This window comes from Rhinolophus sinicus, linkage group LG09 (assembly GCF_036562045.2).
Source record: "Rhinolophus sinicus isolate RSC01 linkage group LG09, ASM3656204v1, whole genome shotgun sequence".
Taxonomy (NCBI): Eukaryota; Metazoa; Chordata; class Mammalia; order Chiroptera; family Rhinolophidae; genus Rhinolophus; species Rhinolophus sinicus.
The window spans coordinates 63,991,451-64,013,934 of record NC_133758.1 but is presented as its reverse complement, the minus strand read 5'-3'; the positions used below and the strand labels follow the sequence as shown (position 1 = coordinate 64,013,934).

At 38.6% G+C, this 22,484-nt stretch overlaps 1 protein-coding gene across 1 annotated transcript in view; it reads left to right on the top strand.

The window, feature by feature from the left end:
* Window positions 1–91: 91 nt before the first annotated feature.
* SUGCT (succinyl-CoA:glutarate-CoA transferase) overlaps window positions 92–22,484 on the top strand; it is an 866,747-nt gene continuing 844,354 nt past the window's right edge. The window contains exons 1-3 of the mRNA XM_019710224.2: window positions 92–410; window positions 16,808–16,859; window positions 17,444–17,517. Coding sequence (XP_019565783.2) covers window positions 311–410; window positions 16,808–16,859; window positions 17,444–17,517 — 226 coding nt within the window. The 5' untranslated portion in view covers window positions 92–310. The remainder of the gene's footprint in view (window positions 411–16,807; window positions 16,860–17,443; window positions 17,518–22,484) is intronic.

Genomic DNA, 22,484 nt, shown 5'->3' with positions numbered 1-22,484 from the left:
GACCGAATTTAAGTGAACAGAGTCGTGGGAGAAGAATTCTCTTCTTTTTCAGGAAAGCCGAACACACCCAGCTCCAGCACGGTCTTCGCAGTCTCGCGGTCTTTGGTCAGGACCCATTAACTAGACGCGTGCCCAGCGAGCGATGCGGCACGGGAGCGCTCCGCCCAGCGCGGCTCCGCCCGGCGTGGCCAGGCCCCGCTAGCTCGGGGCGGGGTGTGAGGTGGCCGTGGGCGCCCCCAGCGGCTGTGGGCGGCGCGCGCACTGGGTTCTCTCCTCACCGCTGGGACCGAGGGTATCTGAGAGGCGCGAGATGCTGGCAACACTGGCGAGGGTCGCGACTCTGCGGAGAACCGGCTTTCTCTCCGGCCCGGGCAGCAGGAGGGAGCTGTGGACGGGCCGCCCGCAGTCAGGTACCCTCCAAGATTCGGTTGGTGCGGCGAAGGGGATCCCAGCCCCAGACCCCTACCTCAGGCGGCATCCTGAGTAGAGCGCCCATGCTATCCTGAAGTTTCTGCTGCCCCCGCAGCCCGCCTTTTGGCCGTTGCCTCCCCGCGCACTGGCTCCGTCGTCCCGCGGCGGGCCTTGCACCGCTCTCCGGCCGCCCCGGGGTCACCCTGGCCCGCACCCGGGGTCGGGAGCTCGCTGCAGCGGCTCGCCCCGCGCGCGGTCCTACTGGCGGACGTCTCCCCTCTCTGGGGTACCCCTACCCTCTCTTCCCCCAAGTGTAGGTAACTAAACATGTACACCCGACCGCGTTTCAGGAGGGAGTTCAGAGTGCCTCTTTAATTTGAGGGAGAAGCTGTGCTAACAAATGCCGGACTTTACTCCCTTCCTTGGATTAGCAGGTTAGGGAGGTGGGTAGGAAGCAGGGATACTCATTTTCAAAGAGCAAAATTTGGCCAAAGCTCTTAAAATCTTGATTCTTTCACAGACTTTTAGTTATAAAGAAAAATGTGATAATTCAAGAATGATACCTAATGTATAATAAAACGCCTTTGTACCAGGCAACTGTCCTAGAATTTGTTTAGAATTTGAAATTTGGATTTACTACAGCTTGATAGAACTTTCTTTAGTCCCTCAGAATGTGGAATGATAATCACTGAGTCCTGAAATAAGCTTGTATGAAACATAAAGAACTTTAGGACTGATTCTTGCAGCTGCCACTCCTCACTGTCTCTTTTACATGTTTTGTGACATGCCTAGCTGGAGTGTGCCTTCTCAGGTTCCATACTCTTTGATGGATGGAGATCCACAATTTTCTTTTGTTGTTCATTCTGAGGGAATTTGGTTCACCAAATTTCTCGTTTGAAGCAAATTGTAGAATCAATCAAGGCAGTAGAGTGTCATCAAGGCTTTCGAAGCAATTAAGGCCCGAGGAACCCAGATTATGTACTTTACTATATACTTATGTTCTGGCCCAAAATTCTCCTTTCTGGGCATTGTCTTTGGTGCTTAGTTTAGTACTTGGTAATTGGGCACTCAGTTCTTAAATGAATGAATGAGTCACATCATACTGGTCAGTGATTCCCACCTGATGTCCTTTTTATATCATCAACCAATCTACTTTTCCTGGGTGGAGGGAGCAGGAAAATGAGGGTGACAGGAATCAGAATGCCTTTATTAATTATTTTATAACTGGCAAATGATTTCCAGAATTGCGTAAAATACTGTAAGTGGTCTTTTTACTTGGCTTATACTTCCAAATACTCTTCCCTATAGTGATATCTTGCTATCTTCTGCACGTATGAATTTGCATTAGAAAAGGGGGAGGGAAAGAAATACAGAGAAAACTTTTTGACAGGTAGGTTATGCATGACAGTGTGCCCTTCATCACCTTTGCAGATATATATGAGGATTGAGGGAGAATAAATTATTAATAATTATCTTGTAGAACAAACAAAAAGAGTCTCGAGGCTTTGGCTAGAAATAAATGATAAAGATTTGTTTAAGGGTCTTAGGGTTTGCAAACAGGAAACACAACTAGGCAATACCCAGAAGAAGACACAAAAGCTGAGTTCTTAAAGTACATTTTTGAGAAGTATTAACCCTGCATTCTTAGCCTCTGGATTGGTTCGAGATAGTAATCCCCTAGATGACTGGTGATCTGGATAATGGATGTCAGGTGGTCTGAACATTCTTTCCTTAGCCCTTCAGGGAATAATCAGAGGGTTATCTGAATAGAATAGTTTCCTCATACTTCAACTTATTTGATTTTAGTAATTTAGCAGCTTGACTATAGTGACTATTTTATTTCTTCACTTTATTCCTGAATATGAAAACTCCATATTCCACTTGGATTACTTCTGAGAATAGGCCACTTCTCAGGTGAGAAACTGGCCTAGAGAAGTTAAGTGACTTGCTTTAATTCACATTGCAAGTAGAGGTGGGACCAGAACTCAGTCTTCTCGCATCTGTTAAACTAAAAGGGGTTCGTTTTGCCTGCACGCATCAAAGCCAAACAAGATATCAGGGGTTTGTAGCAAAAAAAGTAAAGCTTTATTTAAGGAAGTGGTTCCAAGCCGGAGACACAGGTGGGCTAGTGCTTAAAGACCTGGCTCCCCATGACCCCTAGGGGTTAGGTTATATAGGGGAAAGATTATTAGTCATGGTGGCTAAGGGAGTTGGTGTGGTAGGCTCTACTTGTTGGTCAGGGCTAGGGTAGGAGGCAGTTGATATTGCATCAGATCCTGATGTCAGTCATGGCATCATTCTTCCTGGTCTCGAGGGGATGCGGCTGGTCGGGTCCAGTCACCATGGGTCTGGAATCAAAACACAACTGCTTTCGAGATGTTACCTTTAGTTTGACAGAAACTCTGTTTCTGTGGTCAGTAGACCTGAGGCTTTGTTCCTAAGACTGTTTGAGGGTAACCTAAGGGCTTAACGAGTAAGAGAGGGGTCACAAAGGTGGAAGGATAAGGAAAGAACAGAAGCAAGTGAGCCATGGTGCTATTAGACTTTTTGAAGGCCAGTTTGAATCAAGGGGAAAGAAAAGAGAAAAAGTAGTTTTTAAGGAAGTGAAGTTTTTGAAGTGGCTGCTGGATTTTATCAAATGCTTTTTCTGCATTTATTGATATGACCATATGAATTTTATTTTTCATTTTGTTAATGTGGTGTATCCTGTTAATTGATTTGTGGATATTGAACCAACCTTGCATACTAGGAATGAATCCCACTTGATCATAGTATATGATCTTTTTAATGTATTGCTGAATTCGGTTTGCTAATACATTGTTGAGGATTTTTATGTCTGTCTTCATTAGGGATATCAGCCTATAGTTTTTTTTTTTTTTGTAAAGTGTTTGTCTGGTTTTGGAATCAGGGTAATGGTGGCCTTGTAAAATGAGTTTGGGAGCCTTCCGTTCTTCTGGGTTTTTTGGAATAGTTTGAGGAGCATAGGTGATATTTCTTTTTTAAAAATGTTTGGTAAAATTCACCTGTGAAGCCATCTGGTCCAGGACTTTTGTTTGTTTGGAACTTTTTGATTACTGATTCAATTTCATTGGTAGTAATCAGTCTGTTCAGTTTTTCTGTTTCTTCTTGATTCTGCCTTGGAAGATTATATGCTTCTAGGAATTTATCCATTTCTTCCAGTTGTCTGATTTGTTGGTATATAGTTGCTCGTAGTATTTTCTTAAAATGTTTTGTATTTCTGTGGTGTGTGTTGTCACTTTTCCTTTTTCATTTCTGATTTTATTCATTTGGTTCCTCTCTGTGTCTTGATGAGTCTGGCTAACGGTTAACTAAGATTTTTTGGTGTTTCTTTTTTCAGTGGATTTAAATATACATATATTTTGTAGAATCTTGTCTTCAAAAAAAAAAAAACAACACAAAAAAAACCACACCATACTTGGAAGCCCAAAATATGAGCACAGATGGGCTGTGTTTGAAGCAGGAATTGGGATCCTAGAGCCCAGCTCTAACTCAGTATCTCTACTTTAATTGCCCTACTGAAAATGGGCTTCTGGGGCACCTCTGAGGAATTCCCAGGGATTTTTAGTAAGGGTTTGAAAGCGAGTTTTGTAGGAGTTGTCAAGTATTAACGAGTGCTGCAAATATAAATACTTTGGTTAATTTTACTATCTATTATCAAGAAGTGAATATTTTCATGTTTCTGCATGGTCAGGGCTTTCTAAACTAGAAACTAGAACCTGGGTTAAAGGACAAGCCTTGGAAGTTAAAAGATGACTGAATAGATGGTTAAGGAACTCCCAGGAAGTTTATGTTTATATTTCAAAGGGGTATAAAACTCAGAGCCTTGGAGATATTTCCACAGAGTTAGGTTGTAAAACCAGTGAAGTTTATCTTCCCCCTGGAGATATTCCAGAGGGTAAGAACCCAGAAACCTTTCCCTTTTCTTCCCAAGGAAACTTTGCTTACCTTAGGGAGATTAACTTTTTCTGCCTTTTCCAGGGAAGGTGGCAACCAGGCAGCTATCCTATACAGATTGCCAGAGTCATAATTTTGGGGACTTTTCCTGTATGTGTAGGCTGAACAGTTGGCTCTCATTACAATGGCTGTGGCAAATTAGATGTGGGAAATGGTGCGTTTCTTGATATAAGTAACAATAGCTGATCTCTGATCTAGATACCTGTTTACTTTGAAATATTACGAATAAACATAGATATTAAAAACATTTTTGATGTGAAACTTTTTTTAGGACAGGAGAATGAATTAATAATTTCTGTGTATAGAAATATTTGTGTGTATACTTAGAGCATACTTAATATTTATTTCCTGAAACTTTTTAGATTATCTCAGTTTTCCTTATAGAGGTCCTATTGTTTCATGATAAAGCCTGACACTAGTAGAAATGGAAATGCATCTTTAGGAGATGATTGGCTCACTTATTGATAGGGTTAGGCATGCACTGAACACATTAGACCACTTAACTGTCACTTAAGCAATGTTCTCCTTGGTAAATCCAGTATTAGAAACAGTTTGTTCAAGAGTCTGAGTGCCAAACTCTTTGTTGATCCTTTTAATTCTAAGCACATATCCATTGTCCATGGTAATGAAGCACTGGTGAAATGTTTTATACATATTTACTTCTTTGTAGACTAATATTCTTCACCCAGGTGTAACACAGGTATTAATACATTAATTCACACTTAAAAGTTTTCATTGAAAATAATAAAATTGCTGACAGAATACTTCGATATGAAGAAAAATGTAGGAGTATGAATATTGTGTTTCAGACATAAATTTTTGTTTTAAAATGAGTACATAAAATTTTAATGTCACTAGAATTTGTATCTTTCTATTTTTACAGTTATAAAAACAATACATGTTTTTTTGTAGAAAACCTGAAATGTTTGGAAAAATAAGAAGCAAGAAAAAATGTTAATCTCTTATCCAAACAGCAACTACTAATACCGTGTTTTCACGAAAATAAGACCTAGCCGGACAATCAGCTCTAATGTGTCTTTTGGAGCAAAAATTAATATAAGACCCAGTATTATATTATATTATATTATGTTATTTTATATAATACTGGGTCTTATAGTAAAGTAAAACTGGGTCTTATATTAATTTTTGCTCCAAAAGATGCATTAGAGTTGGTTGTCTGGCTAGGTCTTATTTTTGGGGAAACATGGTATTTAAGTAGAGAAAATATACCTCAGTTAGTTTAAATCTTTAAAAAGGAAAATAAAAGCTTTTAAATGGGAAAACCAACTATACATGAATATTTTATATAATCTGGACTTGGAAAAACATGATACCTGTGCAGAAAAGGGTTAATATAGCAGGCTTTAGGCTATTATTTAGAAGGACCCTCTAATAAGTTTGGCTCTTGGTTAGCATCTGAAAACTTGACAATTGAACTGCTTCCTAATTAAAAGGGTGCCCAGATGGTTTGTACAATAAATATAATTTATGATGAACACTTTCTTTTCTTCTGGGAGTCTGGGATTTTGGTACATGGAAAGCAGAGTGCCTGTGAAAAGCCCTTAACAAAAACCTTGGATTCTGAGTCTGTAATAGATTTCCCTGAGCAGAAACATTGCACGTTACCATATTTTTTGTTGTTGGAGAAAGAAGCATGCTTGGAGTGGCGCCTCCGGGGAGGGAGAAGACAAGATGTCTATTCATGGATTTTCCTAGAATCTGCCTGTCTTTTCCCCTTGGTGATCCTATCATGTATCATTTTGCTATAATAATCCTTAGTTTACTTATGAATACATTTATATGCTGAGTCCTGTGAATCCTTTTAGCAAATCACTAGAAGTCTGGGTAGTCTTGAGGAACTCTGGAACAATACCAAAGGCAGAAAGTAGAACAATTGATTTTTTGAAAGTGAAATTCCAAAACAATTCAAAAAGCAAATAGCAGATAGGGGAAAAATACTTTTGTTACTGGAGAACAAACTCTTCTCTGCATGGTATCCAGGATTTTGGTATCCCGAACAAAGAATTGAGCAGGACACCAAAAGGCTGTGGTGAAAGAGCAGTTTATTAAAAGCCAAAGTACACTCTAAAGGATAGGAGTGGGCCTGAGCAAAAGTGTGGCTCAAAAGGTGACGACTGGCGAGGACTTGGAATTTTTATTTCCTTTTCTTCTAGAATGGGCTACTCCTCTCTGAGTGTGGGGTCTCTTGCTGGCACTTATGACTGACAGGAGACCATTACCTCATCTTTTCAGACTGCGCATGTTCCTTCCCAGAATTCAGTCTGTTATAATGATATTAATGAACTTCTGAGCATATGCATGATACTATAATGATGGTATAAAGAGTCCAAGGTGAGATGAAGGTCATTGTGGCCTTTACTGTGCAGATGTGAATGACTCGTCTAACCTAGTTAGGTAGTTTGTGTCTTCTGTCTTCATAGTGGTTAATGGTTATGGTAGATAACGGAAAAATTTGGATGTAGGGGGAGGTTTCTGGGAGGTCTCTGGGCGGTCGCTCTCCATAGGCCATGTAAACACGCAGGAATGTTTGGAGACCCCTTTCCTACCTCTAACTGCCTGCCTCATTTCCCCCTGAGAAACATGGTCCCCATAAATCTCTATGGAAAGTTAAGGGACAGGAGGTCTCTTGTTCTGTATCTGCTTCCTGCTGAATGTGGTCATTGTCCCTACCTATCAGGGATTCATGGAGCTCTCGCCCTATCTGATCTTAGCTGAGAGGAAGAAGGTCTGGGGATCCGCCTGGAAGACCGTGTTGACCTCTTCGGTAAGGATATATGATGGCCCCTAGACGAGGAGAGATAGATTTTAGTTAATAGTCTAAAAGCGCTGGCCCAAGGAGCAGGACTCAAAGTTACTGACGCAGGGTGAAAGTCCAGTTAGCTTCATGGGGCCTATGGCCTTTTCCTCTGGTTTTAACTAGTTATTCAGTTGGCATTGTTTACCCAGGAGTTGGGCCTGGAATGGCCTGGAAAGAATGCTTTTCCACAGTGGTTACAATCATCAAGCATAAATTGCAAGCTTCTGTGTAAGTATCTGAAGCAGGGGGCAGGAGACATTCTATGATTCAGGTTAGGAACAATCTTTTGTTTAAGATTAAAAAACTAATTTAAAAAGTGATTAGGATCAGGGACTGGGAAGCTAAGAAACTAGGGAAAAGGAGACTTAAAATTCCTATAGTGAGGGGGCTCTCCCGTATCACCTTTACTAAATATTGCTTATAAAAGGTTAATGTTTATACTACATAAGGAATCCATACAAACCAATAAGAAAAAGAAAAATGTGCCTTTAAAAATATGGGCCAACAATACCGGTAAGAACAGGTAATTTATAAGAAGATATGAAACAAAGCAGTTAAGAAAAACAACGTTTAATTTCAGAAGTTATTAGATAAATGCAAAGTAAAGTGGAGGTGACATGCAAACATTTTTTTTTTTTTAATTTTTTAAAAAGATTTTATTGGGAAAGGGGAACAGGACTTTATTGGCGAACAGTGCGTCCTTCCAGGACTTTTTTCCAAGTCAAGTTGCTGTCCTTTCAGTCTTAGTTGTGGAGGGCACAGCTCAGCTCCAGGTCCAGTTGCCGTTGCTAGTTGCAGGGGGCGCAGCCCACCATTCATTGCAGGACTCGAGGAATCGAACTGGCAACCTTGTGGTTGAGAGGATGCGCTCCAACCAACTGAGCCATCCAGGAGGCAGCTCAGCTCAAGTTGCGGTGTTCAATCTTAGTTGCAGGTGGCGGAGCCCACCATCCCTTGCGGGACTCGAGGAATTGAACTGGCAACCTTGTGGATGACAGCCCACTGGCCCATGTGGGAATCGAACTGGCAGCCTTCGGAGTTAGGAGCACGGAGCTCTAACTGCCTGAGCCACCAGGCTGGCCCCGACATGCAAACTTTTAACTTCCAAATTTGCAACAAACAATACCCTACGAAACTAAGAGATCATATTCAGGGTTATAAAAGTTGGTGGAGAATACCATTTTCATACACTGCTGGTGCCAGTATATACACATATATATACATATACATATATATATATGTGTATATATATGTATATGTATATATGTATATACTGGCATATACTGGCATGCATATATATGTGTGTGTGTGTGTGTGTGTGTGTGTGTATACACATACATATACTGGCCTGCCTCTGTTCTGTTCTTGGAAACATTCTCGTTTCCCCCTCTCCATTTCCCAAAACTCTAAAAGCCTTAAAGAATAATTTATTTATTTTTATACACACACACACACACACACACACACACACACACACACACATTTTTATTTTTTTATTTTTTTTAATTGGGGAATATTGGGGAACAGTGTGTTTTTCCAGGACTCATCAGCCCCATGTCAAGTCGTTTTTTTTCCGTCTAGTTGTGGAGGGTGCAGCTCACTAGCCCATGTGGGAATTGCACCGGTGACCTTGGTGTTATGAGCACTGTGCTCCAACCATGGAGCCAACCGGCCTTCTGCCAGTATATATTAATGTGACTTTCTGGTGAACAATTGGTATGTATTAAAAGTTTTAAAGCGTTTGGAACATGGACATGGCCTGCCTCTGTCCTTGGAAACATGCTCCTCATTTCCCCCTCTCCATTTACCAAAACTCTAAAAGCCTTAAAGAATAATTTTTTGTCTTTACTTCTTGAAGTGAAGTCTCTGGGAGTGTTCCATAGTCTTTCACACAGAAAGCATCTTAAATTCTCTCTAGGCATCGCTCCTGTTCTTCAGAATTACCCTTGGGATCTTTAAAAAACAAATGAAATCATGAAGTATATGTATCCACCTCACACACTTCTTCCAGGCTTCTCTTCCCCTCCCTTCCCTTCTGTTTCTCCTAGTTAAGTATCTGCAGTGTTCTGCAAAATAGGGCCCACAATTTATTTTGGGTTGAAAGAGCCTGATTGCATTCAGTTTAACGTTGCACCCCTCACCGACGCATGCCACATTTTCTTCCTTGCTGTGATACTTTTAATTCCACCTCAAGTACCTAGGACAGTATTTCATCAACCTAGAGTGGGTGCTGTTTTTTCAGTTGTCCCCTGGAGGGGCTGCCTTTTTCTAAATTGCGCAGAGGACTTGCCTTTAGTCAGTTTTCTCCCATCGGAGAGCCATATTGCCAACACTGAGACATTCAAGGGGCCTCTTGCGTTTGTGAGCACTCACATTCAGGAATTCGTAACTACCATTTACTCCACCAGTTCCTGGTCCAGCCATGTCTGATCCTTTGAGTAGTTGCTTCAGGATGGCCCATTAAAGACGCCTGAACACTGAAGGAGTTTTTTCCTTTGGCTTGCTGACTCTTGGTTATGAATTCTGTAACTATTAGGTTGGTGCAAAAGTACTTGTGGTTTTGCCATTTTTTTTAACATTTGAAACCGCAATAACTTTTGCACCAACTTAATATAAATTGATTTATAAATTGGTACTGTTTTCCACCCTTCCACATACTAATTGATAGCAGTGTTCTAGTTCCTAAATCACTTGAAAAACAATCCGTTGCATACATCAAGTTAATATTTAAAAGTTTTTATCACTTAAGTAAATTTTATATGAACTAAAGTGAGAGTAAGATCTGGGAATTTGCTTCCCTTTTGTCTAGTGGGAGTATGCTTGTTGTGAAAGATTTATTCGTAGCCCGATTGATTTTAGGAAAGAATACGTATGGAAGTTGAATACCTGTATATTGACTTCTTTAAAATGATTCAATATCTCTTGGGAAGGTCTTCTCATATCTCAGTTGGAGGACTGCTGCCAAAGGGACAGTAAAAGAGTCTCCCCGTGAAATGGACTTCCCAGGTGTTGGTTTTGATGCTGTGAAATTGCATAGAGGCTACCATTTCTTTTCCTCCAGTGCTTGGCATCTTTGTTGGTCAGGATAGGCTAGGCTGTGCCGTGGCGCAAATTAGCCCACAGTCTCAGTGGCTTTATACTGTTGATGGTAAATGGGCCACAATGTTAAACCTGACAAACTCAGGAGACTGAAAATAACCACATAGGATGGCGTGAACATAAAAATTACTAATTAAGGTGGGCCATGGCGGGAAGTCACATCTTTAGCCTGAAGCTTCCTTGGTAAAGTCAATCTTTACCTTAAGTGAGCCTGTCTGTTGTCTTTTTGCATCATCTGGGATAACATCCTTGGAATGTCAGTAATCCCTTTCTGGACCAGAGCAGGAAACTACAGAATCCCTCATTATTATTCTTGTCCCCTGATTACCATCTCTACGTGCTGTAAAAAGTGAACTATTAACTATCCTGTACCCACCTATGTAGAAGAAGTAACTGTCTCCAATGTATTTTTACCCAATCCCAGAAGTTTCCCTGCTTTGCTTTCTCCCACCCCCTTAATCTACAACCACTGGATTTCATGTAACCATCCTCCTTTGATTCTACATATCAAATAAGTTGCAAACTGCCATTTTTGGGAACATTTTCTCAATCCATTGAGATTTTGCTTCCTGGCGATCGTTGTCAGTTTGGCTCAAATAAACTCTTACAAGCTTCTTCTTAGGCTGGATGTTTTTTCATTGACAATACAAACAGTGAAAACATTGTTCCGACACATAAAGCTTCACAATTTGAAGCATGTAGCCTGTAAAGTCACTGCAGCAGAATAGAGGCCTAGAGGATTTCAAGGGACATTTTTGAGGGTTAGGCCTAGATTGACTTATATTGCTTCTGCTTATGTTTCATTGGCTGGATTCCAGGTATTTGGCCCCAACCTAACTGCAAAAGAAGCTGGAAATTGCAGAAGAGCAGAGGAATTTGGGATTAGCACTGATTTGTTCTTTGGTTGTGGCATGCTTTACCCATAACTCAAAAGCCTTCTTCTGTTCTTTTTTGCATCATTCATACTGTAAATTTCTCAAGTTTTTATCAAAATGGTAGCAGCTAACATTTCCAAAACCTGTCTGATAGCAAATTCCACAGTAATAATCGAATTCTTGGAGTGAAAGGGCAGTTCTGAAGAAATTGGGTGTCAACAGATGGTGAATCATAAGTTACTATAAATTATTATCCATTTAACTTGTTCTCTGGTTGTCTCTAGATGGTATAATTGCCTTATAACATTAGCATCACTTCCATACTACCTTTTTATAACTCAAAAATTTTAATTTTCCTGGAATGTCTTCCAGTATATACTAATTTTCCAAGTACCCTAAACTCCTAAAATTACCTGCCAAGCTATACAATTAGGAATAGAGCTTTTGTCAAGACTTCTAACGTGTTCTAGAATGAAAACATCCTGCTAACTACTATAAATAAAGCTTCAGTAGATTAAGAGAGCATGCTTTGAAGAGATGTCCATCTTCTGCTTTCTCACTACTAAGTTCTGGTAGTCAGATTCTCTGTAAAATAACAAATAATTCTTTCGGTGTATATCACAAGGTCTGTTTGCTACTGATATTCGATCAGCTTGTTTTTTTGACCTGGCGCTTTTTTTTCTTAATTTTTAATGCCTCAGTAGTTAGCTCGTGTGGTGGGAATCCAGATGCCATGATTGCTGTCACACAAATGAGCCACTTGTGTGTGCACCTGTCAGTTACCTCCACTTTGGTGCTGCTCAAGTTTATTTGTGACCTGAAACCTTAGAGCCCAATACCAGGAAAGTCCTAGAAGCAGCTCTGGCAAGTATAGAGTTGATGGCAGCTTCATTATAATTGTACTTGTTTACATGGTTGCTCAGCTGTACCATCATAACTGGTTTCCATCATACAGGCCAAATAAGATAGAGTGATATACAAGCTGCTCAATGTATCTCAACAAATTATAATGGATGCCCTTTCCTACTGTTTTTCCCCTGTAGTAACCCCTCACTCCCATCCAGCCTATTGTGGTCTTTCACAAACAGGCAAAATATTGGCCGTAGATGTCCTTTTTAAGTATAGAGTATTCAATCATGTTTTTTTCCTATCCTTAAAATAATCATGTATTTTTCTTGTTTTCAAATCTGGATTAAGGTTTTAATAGGTGATGTGACTGTATAATACATATAGATGATGATAATGATGCTGCTGATGACAATAACAGTTGTCAACTTTTAGTAGCATTTACTACATGCCAGAAAGTGCACTAAGCACTTTGCATACATTTCATTTAATCTTTGCAAACTCTTGATATAGAGATATAGATGTTTCAGATGAGGAAACTGAAGCCCTGAGAAGGTAAGCTACCTTGCCCAACGTTGCTTGGGTAGTAAGTAGTGGAGTCGGGAATTAAATCCAGTTTCCAAAGTTTATGCTGTTAAGTGTTCAACTCATTCATTGATTTTGACTTACGTGTGCTCTAGAAGTCCTTTCTGGATGTCTTCTTAGATAGTAAAGGAAACTCTCTTAACTGATGTCAAATGAATTCAGTTGAAAAGTTTTTGCTTCACTGAACAAAAATTTCCTAATTTATTATCACTGTGAGACGACATTAGTAGTGAAATTTAGACTTCTCTTCATAGATTTGTAATAAGATTTATGGGATGGAAAGACCCCTAAACATAGTTCCTGTGTCACTTGAAATAAAATAAAGGCCTTAAAAGAGATCTGAGTACAGAAGACCAGTTATTTTAGAGACTTATGTAACATAAAGAATTACTTGCCTATTCATTCTTAATGATGTCAAAATATCTTTTTATATTTGAGGTCTTTTCTGTTTTATTTTCTCTAAAATATTTTGTTTTCTCTCCCATTTTGTTTATTTTTTATGTCTTCACTTTTTTGCTTTTTGTCTTTTTTTGTGTGCTGATTATACACACAATTACAATTAAGCAATATTACAGAAATATGTAACTTAGCTAGTGAAAGTTCTCCATAAATTGTTTCCCTAAGAGTTGAATACTGATAACATTTTATGAATGCTTCTGCAACTACCAACATATATTATTAATGTTATTTTTTTACAAAAATAAGATCATATACATTCTGTTCTATAATTTTATTTTATTTTTAAACTTAGAAATATATATACAGAGGGTGCCAAAAAATGTATCACATTTTAAGAAAGGAAATAACTGTATTAAAATTATAATACTCAATATATACTGATAACAAAAGATGAATACAAGTCATGTGTATAAAATTTTTGGCACCCCTGGTATGTGTGTGTGTTTGTGTTTGTTCCTTTTTTTTTTTTTTTGAGACTTTTATAAGAGTCTATTTGAGCCAAACTGACAACATACACCAAGAAGCAAGATCTCAAATGTTCCTGAGAATAACTGTTTTGCAGCTTCTTTTATGCATTTGAAATCAAGGAGGATATCTTGGCCAACATTCCATGTCAGGGTTTGTAAATCTCTAGTGTTTCTTAATATCTGCGTGGTATTCTGTTATATGGATTTGCAAGTGCTTATTGAACATTTCACCTGTTGGTGGATTTTTGCATTGTTTTGAATATTTTGCTTCAGTATTAACATTGGGGCAATTCACCAAAGAAGATACATGAATGGCCAATTATTAGATGAAAAGATGTTCAACATCATTAGTCAGGGAAATCCTAATTAAAACCATGAGAAAACATTATATATGTATGAGAATAACTAACATTAAAAAGATTACCAATTCCTGGTGTTGAAAAGATGTGGAGCATCTAGAATTCTCATGCACTGTGATACAACCACATTGGAAACCTGTTTTGCAGTTTCTTAGAAAGGTAAACATACACTTAACCATATCACCCAGTCATTCCACTAGGTATTTACTCAATAGAAATGAAAACATGTCCATACAAACACTTGTACATGAATATTCATAGCAGTTTGATTCACCATACTGAAACTGGAATCAACTCAATGTCCATCAGCAGCTGAATGGATAAACAAATATGGTATATTTCATGTAGCAGAACACTACTCACTTATAAAAATGCAACAGTATGGATGAATCTCAAAGTCATTATGCTGAATGAAAGAAGCCCGACACAAAAGAATACATACTGTATGATTTCATTAATACAAAATTCTAGAGAATGCAAACTAAATTATAGTGACAAAGCCAATCACTGATTGCCTGAGGCGGGGAATGAAGGGAGAGGTGGTTTGCACAGGGACTGAGGAAACTTTCAGGTGATGGAAAGTTCTGTTTCTTGATTGTAGAGGTGACATGACAGGCATGCATCTGTCAAAACTGATTTAAATGTATACCTTATATGTAAATTATTCTCCAACAAAGTTGATTAAAAGACATCTAAAGTATAGCAGAAAATTTATAAAAAAGTTCTGCAATGACATATTTTTATACCTGTGTCTTAGTATACATGTGGAAGTGTGCCATAAATCATCCTCCATCATGACAATGTTCTGTATCACACATTGTTTCTGGGACAGCAATTTCTGTCAAATAAAAACATTATGGCCTGTCCTCATCCACCTTATTCATGGGATCTGGCACCGTGCGACTTCTGGCTCTTCCCTAAAGTCAGAATGATTGAGGACATCAAGGCAGCTGCGACAGTGCAACTAAAGACACTGACGAAAGAGGACTTCCAGAACTGCTTCAGAAAGTGGGATAAGTGTGTTTGAAACAAAGGGGAGTATTTTGAGGGGGATTAGTGGCAATGTGTCTTTTACTGTAATACATTTTTTAAATTTAAACATTCACCATATTGTTTGATCACACCTCGTTTATGAAAGTACCCATTTCACCACACCCTTGCCAATAATGGAGATATAAATGTTTGCCAGTCTGGTGAGAAAAAAATTCTTATTGCTATACATTTAGTTTTCATCTTTTTGATTATAAATGTAATTTCTATGAATATCTTTTGCTATGCATACTGGAAATTTTTATTTATCTGTGAATCAATTGTTCATGTCCTTTTCCTGTTTTCCACTGGGCTTCTTACTGAGTTGTCAAAGTTCCTTATGTGTTATAGAAACCTTTTGATGTTTATAGCAGCTTTCTTCATAATTGCTAAATCTTAGAAGCAGCCAAGAAGTCCTTCAGTAGTAGGTGATGGATAAATAAACTGTGGTATATCCAGGTAATGGAATATTATTCAGCACTAAAAAATGAAGTGATCTATCAGACCATGAAGGAAACTTAAATGCATATTACTAAATGAAATAAGCCAATCTGAAAAGGCTACATACTGTATAATTCCAATGTATGATATTCTGGAAAAGGCAAACTATGGTTACAGTAAAAAGATTGGTTTCCAGGAGTTAGAGGAAAGGAAGTGATAAATAGGTGGAGCACAGAGGATTCTTAGGGCAGTTAGACTATTTTGTATGATGTACTGATAAATACATGTCATTATGCTTTTTTCCAAACATTCAAGTGTAATGGATTTTGGGTGATTATGATGTGTCAGTGTAGGTTTGTCGACTGTAAAAGTGGACTGCTCTGGTGGGGATGTTGAAAGAGGGGGAAGTTTGTGCATGTGTGGGGGAAAAGGGCACATAGGAATTCTCTGTACTTACTGCTTGATTTTGCTGTGAACCTAAAACTAAATCCAAAAAAATGAAGCCTATTGTTAAAAAAATGTGTCGAACCAGTAGTTTCATCATTTTTCTCCAAAAGTTCAATCTGATCTCAGTCATCATGATGTAAATTTTGTAAGGCATTTGACTAGAATTTGATTTTGTGATTTGATGTTAAATATGTTTAGTGAAGTAGTGATATAATTACTGACCTATCGACTTATTTTTAAAGCTGATGGGTGAAGAGAAAAAGGAAATACACATATGATTGTATATTGTTTAAATGTACTATGTAGACTATGCAGAGGCCTTTGTTGTTAGTACTTTTTCTTATTTAGTTTACTTTTTAAAATTAATTAATTAATTAATTTAAGATGGTAAATTTTTACAGCAGTTTTAGGTTCACAGCAAAATTGAGAGGACGGTACAGAGATTTCCTGTATATTCCCTCCCACCCCCTCCATGCACAGCCTCCCCCATTATCAACATCCTGCACCAGAGAGTACTTTTGTTACAACTGATGAACCTGCACTGACATGCACTGACATAGTCACCCAAAGTCCATACTTCACACTGGGGCTCACTCCTGGTGGTGTACATTCCTTGGGTTTGGAAAAATGTATAATGACATATCTAGCATTATAGTATCACGCAGAGTATTTTCAGTGCCCTAAAAATCCTCTTCACTCAGCCTATCCATCTCTCCTCTCACTTTTTATTTTTCACTAGACAAACTATCTTAACTCTAGCTGGGGACTTAATTAATTGGGAATAATCTGGAATTGGAGGCTTTAATTTTTAGTGATTGACTTAATTGGATCAGGTCAATTAATATAAATATTTCTGTATTTATAAAGCAGAAATATTGTAAAGAAAAAACACTTTTTTGGTAGTAATAGAAATTACTTAAAACATAGTATAAAGAATTCTGCAATCTTTTTCTAAATTAGTAATCGATACCCTTCAAATATTTTCTGTTTTGCCAGATACTGACAATGTGAAGCCATTGGAGGGTGTAAAAATTCTGGATCTAACAAGGTTTGTATTGGCTTATCTGTGTTTTGGCTGTTGAGTTTTTACCTTCTCTCAAAAAACATTTACATTTTAGATTATAAAAGGATGCTTATTATCAAAAGTTTGGAAAGAAACAAAAAAAACCTCCTGTAGTTTTATCATTCTAAAGGACAATTAATATAATATTTATTCATTTCTTTCCAATTTGCATATTTATAGTGTATAATTTTTAAATACAAAAATTTGAACCATATTGAAATTACAGTTTTACCCACAAAAATGTAAGATTATTTTATTATATAGTTGTCACAAAATTACTTAGTCATCCCCCAATATTTCACTATTATAAATTAGTCTTCCTTTTACAAAAGTCGTCTCAGGAAATCTTTTAATCTTTTTCCTTAGGATAGAATTCTGGAAGTAGAATTACTGCACCAAAAGGAATAAATATACTTTTTAAAGCTCTCTATACATATGACCAAATTAGTTTTTTGAACAGTTCTAACGATTTTAATTCTTACTAGCATTATATGAGCTGTCTGTATTGACTATTAAGAAAATGATATAAAAATCTTCAAGATGGTAATTTTTCATTGTTTACATTGTAGAGTACTGGCGGGACCTTTTGCTACTATGAATTTAGGAGATCTTGGAGCAGAAGTTATAAAAGTGGAAAGACCAGGTAAAGCTATTGCTCCCTTTAAAACATAGAAACAAGCTAATAAATGTTTTTAATAGTTTTAAAAATATCCATGCACTTATATGTGGGATGAGGAAATAATTGAAATGCAATGATTATTTTCTGTTCTCCATTCCTTACTGTATTTCTCCGAAAATAAGACTGGGTCTTATATTAATTTTTGCTCCAAAAGCCGCATTAAGGCTTATTTTCAGGGGATGTCTTATTTTTTCATGTACAACAATCTACATTTATTCATTTATTCATGTACAAAAATCTACATTTATTCAAATATAGTCATGTTGTCTTCTGGAACTTCATCATAACTCTCCAAACCCTGAATTCCAGTTTGAATTTCTTACGACTCCATTTCCTGTAGAGCCATTGGCCCCAATCTCTCATGTCCAGCAACAGAGCTCTCCTTAAATGAGCACTTCTTGTCCATGTAGCCTGCTCATAGTGCGTTGGCAACACAGCTGACAGTGATTTTATCCCATGAATTCTTCACCCAAGTCACGACCTCTTGCAGGTTAGGCTTCACAAAGTTTCCACACTGATTTCTCTCCATTCTATTTTCAGTGTAGTCATTGAGTTCCATGCTAAAATGGTCCTTGAATGGCTCGTTTATTGCAATATCAAGAGTCTGCAAATAGGCAGTCATTCCTGCGGGAATCATTATTTGATCTTCTCTCTGTGAGGGAGTTCTTCATGTCTTTAGCACGATGAGTGCTGGCTGAATCCCAGACTAGCAGACCTCTTTGGCAACCTCACAAAACTAGTGGCAGCATTAAATCGACCCACTTCCTTATAACTGCTTGTGCGCACCAGACTTTTTTGGTTTCAAGAACATAAATGCCTGGAACATGTTTCACCTTATCTTTCTTGCCCTTAGTGATGATTAGAAGTGGGACTTTCTTTCCATCCAGACGAATTGCCAAAATACAGGTAACGTGCGCTTTTATAACCAGTGGAGGGAATATAGATTGACGAGGCACCCCTCTGATCAATTGTCATTTGAGATCCTTGGCCCATAAACACTGCAGTTTCATTCATAGCAATCATGTTGGAGAGTTGGCATTTAGAAAAGTCAATGCCATCAACAAAGGACTTGAGTGCAAGTGCACGTTTAATAACTTCAGTATCTTCCAGCTTGAACAGTGTTGTCGATCTTAGAGACAGTTCATAACGCTTGAAGGAAGCCATCCAGCCAATGTTGTGATGTTTTGAATTCTTCTGGGGATATTTCTAACTGTGGTGCCATTGCAAGGGCAAATGCTTGAATATTAGCCCTGCGCACAACCAAAGCCTTTGCTCTCCTGTCAGTAGTCCATTCAAAGATGATGTCTTCCAGCTCAGGAAATAATGGTTGCCGACCTGATCCACACTTGCGCTTCTTAGCATTTCCCTCGTCTACCTGTTAACTGAGGTTATCGTACTCTGCTCGCCATTTTCGGACCACTCGGAGATCCAACTTCTTCTCTTTGCAGAAAGCCCTAAGATACTTGCCCCGGGAGTCCTCCACATTTCCTTTCTTGTACTCGATGGAAAAGCTCTTTCTTTTTGCACTCATCTTGTCTGGGGATCAAAATATTATTCCCTTTAAATCTGCCATTAAATCAAGTGTGAATTGAAGACTTACGAGACAGGAGTGGCAACAAAAATGATGACAGTTAAGAATGATGGTCCACACAAAAGCGATGAAAAATTGCAGGCACCAAAATTCAGAAAACGTTTCTTTATTTCACACGAGTGCATTAAGTATGTCTGTTACAACACATGATATGTTGAATTATGAAGATTTATATTAGACACAACCACGTCTGTTCGTTATCAAGTGCACACATTTTTCGTGCATTGTGTCTGTACTCTGTCATTTGGCAATAAGTCTCGAGTTCATCTGTTTACATAGGCGTTTATTTCTTGTCCAAAGGCGCCTGCTTGGGTATTTACAAGTACTTAATTATAATTTATATTATCACTTATTTTAAGTATTAATGTTAATAATATTATTTATAATAATTAAATATCAATATTATTATTTTTAAATTCAATATGTCCATCGTGTGTTGCAATGGATGTACTAAATGCGTCCATCTGGCTGACGATCTTAACTCGGGCTTATTTTTGGGGTAGGGCTTATCAGCATCCTGAAAAATCATGCTAGGGCTTATTTTCCAGTTAGGTCTTACTTTTGGGGAAATACGGTAGTTGCCTCTGAACCTATGCTAATGATCTCGTTTTACTCTTTATAGGTTCCTAGTGCTCAGACTTAAGCCAGTTTCTTCACATGCACCTGGAAGCCCCTGGTAGAAACTGAGATGCAACATGTAACGATGCTAACAACCCTTATCATAGTGCCAGGCACATTTCTGAGCAGTTGCCTATGTTAATTTAATCTGTACATCAACCTTATGGGCTGATGTTATTATTCCTAAATTACAAATGAGAAGACAGAGACAGAGAGAGAAAGCAATTTATCCAAGGTCACACAGCTAATAAGGAATATCCAAGCACTTAGCTCTGATTCTGGCCCTCCTTAGCCCCACACAAGCTTTACACTGAGACAGATTGGAGTGGGCCTGATCATAGTCCCTCACTGTGCGATGAAGTAATGGCAAGGATAAGGGGAAGGTAAAAGGAAGAAACAGGACATAGAGGAAGGAGAGAAGCAAAAGGAGTCAAAGTCCTTCAACAAGGAACCCAAGAGCGGGTTGGGTCCTCTCTGCTCATTCAATGTCAGAAGGTAGCTTGCACCACACATGTCACCCCAGCTAGTTTAAGTAGGGCGCTGTAAAGCCCAGGGTTTGATCATTTTGAGCTGAGGCTTGGGTAGCCCCAGGGCAGTTAGCTTTGGTTCTCAGAGTGGGCGGCATCGTATCACGGATGGGGGCAGCATGTGGGCACTGGGTTGGCTCTCACACCACTGGCTGGTCCAAGCCACTGGAGAGAGTGGGCAGACATTTCTCAGATTCGACTCCAGACTCTGAAACTCAGGTTCAGAACAGGATTAACTTGGATGGTCACACACACTTTGTGTGGCATCCCTGGCCTCCCACCACGTTCAGGCCATGGGTGCCTCTTACTAATTGCTGACTGGCAGTGCATCCTTTGCTCTGAGAGTCAGCTGTTGGTTTAAGACAATTGCTTCTTTGTCCATTTCCTAACTGACATTTTCTAAATGAGATGTAAACAACACTGTAATGTGTTCCTTCCAGCTCTTCCCCTAGTTAAATGACAGTTTCCTTTTGAAGAGCCACCTTTACAAAGCAGTAGTAGCTCAACAATATTAACACCAAGAGATCCCAGGAAAGAGTGAGCAAGAGAGAGAGAGAAAGCTTGCAAGTGAAGGCACAGATGGTGGGTGGGGACGCAGGGTGCTCTCAGCAGGCTTCAGTGGAGATGCATTCACTCCATTGAGGGATGAGGGCACCCCACCAGTACTGTCATGAATTATAACTGAGTATGGGAGTGAGGTCTTAGTGCCTGGCTCACAGCAAATAGACTGCTCTATTTTCCTGAACAATCACCTTTCACCCTTATAAACTCAGAGCACAGCAAAGCAACTGCTGATATTTAATGGTATCACAGTAACCTTTTATGTGTCTAGAAGGCACAGAAACTTTGCAGATGTGCCCAGTGGTGTAAGTCAGATAATTATGAAATTAAATTTTGGCAATGTAAAAAAGGAAACCTTTTACAAGTGATTTGGGGTTCCAGTGAGATAGTTAAAAAAAAAGAAAAAGAAAAAGGAACCCACGCACCCCAACCTAGGTCATTCTTTTCTATTTCTAATAAAGAAACATTTTCCCATTTTATAATTTTAGAGATTTTGAGGGAAAAACACCTAAACTTATATCAGTTCTTTGTTTTTATGTTTTTCATCTAACATCTTTCCCATTCATTCTTCCCCCTTTGTTCACCAAATAAAATTATTCTATGTACACAATCTCACTTTTATTTGGTGCCTTCTTAGCATTTTGGTGTTCAGTTCATGCTAGTATTGGTCAGGTGGCTTAGAAAAGTGTCATGTTGTGTGCCCCTTTCCTCCAACAAGCACTCAAAGGGCAGAGTCTGTGTTCTGTATATCCCTACATCATCCTACAAGCAGTTTTTTGGGGAAGGTTTCAAAAATTAGCATCATTATTTATTCTTGACTATCTAATCCTTGTGGATTTGGAACAGAGTTCCCAAGTCAGTGAAAATGGTCTAGCCTTGAAGAGTGTGCCTGTATTTGTAAGACTCACAAGAGACTATCATGACATCAACTTCTTAATTTACCATATTGATTAAACCTTTAATGTAGAAGGCTTGATTTGAAAGATTCAGCTTTCTGCCTAGTAGCTCTTCTTAGGAGGCCAAAGCAGTTAGCAGAAGATCCTCTGATCAGCATGGGGGATATATATTATATATTTATCTGACTCTGTTTATCAGGTTCCAGGTGGTAGAAGAACCTGATGAATCCTGCTTCCCAGAGATAATGCTTCATTTATCCAGTCAGTTTTGTTTGCTGCTTTTAGTTGTTGCTGGATACATGCTGAATAACTTTCTGGCCGAACATCTTCTTTTTCAGGTTCCAGAAAACTTCTAATTTCAATGTTGTTATCCAGTTTCAGTACCACAGCATGTTCTAATTTCAATCACTGGGTCTTTCATTCCTAGGTAGAGCATCCAATCTAATTTTTCACTATTTCAGGTGATCACTAGGTCAAATATTTGTATTTATGTTAATTTGAGAAATTATTTCCTATTTACTTAGGCCTATTTTTCCTTTGTATTCTTTTGTTTCTATGGAGGGCCACTCTCCTTCGTCTAGGGCTTCATTATGTCCCATAGCTGTACACTTGGTATGAAGCTTTGTTCCCAGCAGGTGTTCATCACTCTTTCCACAGATTCCTCTCTTTTCCTTGACTCTCCTGCCCAATACATTTTAGTGTTCCTATTATACATTGAATTATTTTGGGTTTTGAGGT